The 1,523-nt window shown below is 43.3% G+C and overlaps 1 protein-coding gene and 1 non-coding gene across 2 annotated transcripts; both read left to right on the top strand.

The window, feature by feature from the left end:
• Nucleotides 1-242: 242 nt before the first annotated feature.
• H310_13056 (hypothetical protein) lies at nucleotides 243-811 on the top strand (the record flags this gene model as incomplete). Its single annotated transcript, XM_008880412.1, has 2 exons — nucleotides 243-255; nucleotides 648-811. The coding sequence occupies 2 exons, from the start codon at nucleotides 243-245 to the stop codon at nucleotides 809-811; spliced, it is 177 nt and encodes a 58-aa protein (XP_008878634.1).
• Nucleotides 812-918: 107 nt separating this feature from the next.
• On the top strand, nucleotides 919-992 carry H310_13055. Its single transcript has one exon. It is a non-coding gene; the product is annotated as a tRNA-Ile (tRNA).
• Nucleotides 993-1,523: the final 531 nt, after the last annotated feature.

Here is a 1,523-nt window from a genome sequence, read left to right as displayed (position 1 = left end):
TTGATGTGTAATATGTCAGCAGCCGAAAGTTCTGCGCAAATATTGGGATACTGTACCACGTGCCGCATGGATTGAGTTGCAACGTCAGTGAACACAGCTGCTCACAATCAACACAACGCGACAAACCACAATGGATGGACAATGCATAAAGGCCCCGTTATCATTCAAGAACGAAATGCTTGCAATTACGAGATGCTCGCCACGAGGAGCATATCTTGACTTCGTCGCACATTGTCAACGTCATGAAGACCTACGGTACCATACGTAATAGCTGCGCGACAATACCGCGACCAAACGCGTCGGTTACAAGTCCATCCTCAAGCTGTGCCAGGACTTTGCAAGCATCACCTTTTTCTCAGCGTGTCCCATGCCATTTCAAGTTGTTCGCGGAGAATATGGTCCGGATTCGAAATGAATTCTTTGTCGAGTTCTAGGTTAAGTACTCTACCTACGACAGCCGAGACATTTTGAACGTCGACGAAACAGCAGTGTATTACGACATTCTTCGTGAAATAATATGGGCCGAAGTCGGTGGCTCGCCCAACGTCGACAAGAGTTAGAAGAACTCAGATAGACTGACAGCCGTGTTGACTTGTCGTCGGTCAAATGGTTAGACATATCGTCATATTGTTCTTATGCTTGTGTAGGGGAGAAGCTGTCAATACTCTTCATTGTGCATGGCGTGCCGGGTGGATCAATCAACAATGTTGATCAGGCGAACTACCCAGACGACCACTTCTACAATGTTCATGAGTTGGCGTGGATGGATCAACGTGTGCGGAAGAAGTACTTGGAAATGTTACCATCGTAAATCTATGCCTCATCTGTGGTCGTCGCAGACACTCATCACAAAGGCATCCGTTTTTGGTATGGAAAATCAGAGGTTCGAATCCTTTTACTCTAAAATTATAATTTTTTGGGCCTATAACTCAGTTGGTTAGAGTATACGCCTGATAAGTGTAAAGTCAGTAGTTCAAATCTACTTAGGCTATAAAAATAAATAAAGAGGGTAATTTGCTCAATTGGCAGAGTATTTCGTTTAACGTAGCGAACCATTGATCGGTCACTTTGGTGACGAACTTTGACGCTGTATAACTTCATGGAATATTCTCGGTTTGTGCTGATATACATCATCGTGACGGCCAGATCAAGGTCTTTAACGTGATATGCAAATAAATCAGTGTAGACAGTACTACGTACTTGAGGGAATATTTGAATTCGTGACAAAAAGCAAAGCGAACCAATGATCGTCCACTTTTTAACTTGGTTATTGTATTCCAAAATTGGTGATTTTGAATCGGCACCTTCATCAGAACTATCAAATATTAGAAAATTATGAATTGTGAGAGGTAATACTTTTGTGAGTAGTGGTTGAGGAAATTCCAGAAACACGGGAGGAGGCACCAATGAGACAAGGCGTTTCATGGTGCCACCAGGTTTCGTGAAATTTATTCCTCATTTTTGATTTTGCCACCACCTTGACAAGTGTTCGCCTTAAACTCTCCGAAAGGAGGGGGGCAGTC

The sequence above is a fragment of the Aphanomyces invadans genome, assembly GCF_000520115.1.
Source record: "Aphanomyces invadans strain NJM9701 unplaced genomic scaffold supercont1.47, whole genome shotgun sequence".
Lineage (NCBI taxonomy): Eukaryota > Oomycota > Saprolegniomycetes > Saprolegniales > Verrucalvaceae > Aphanomyces > Aphanomyces invadans.
Note: the sequence above shows the minus strand (reverse complement) of the source record. Positions and strands in the feature narration are given on the sequence as shown.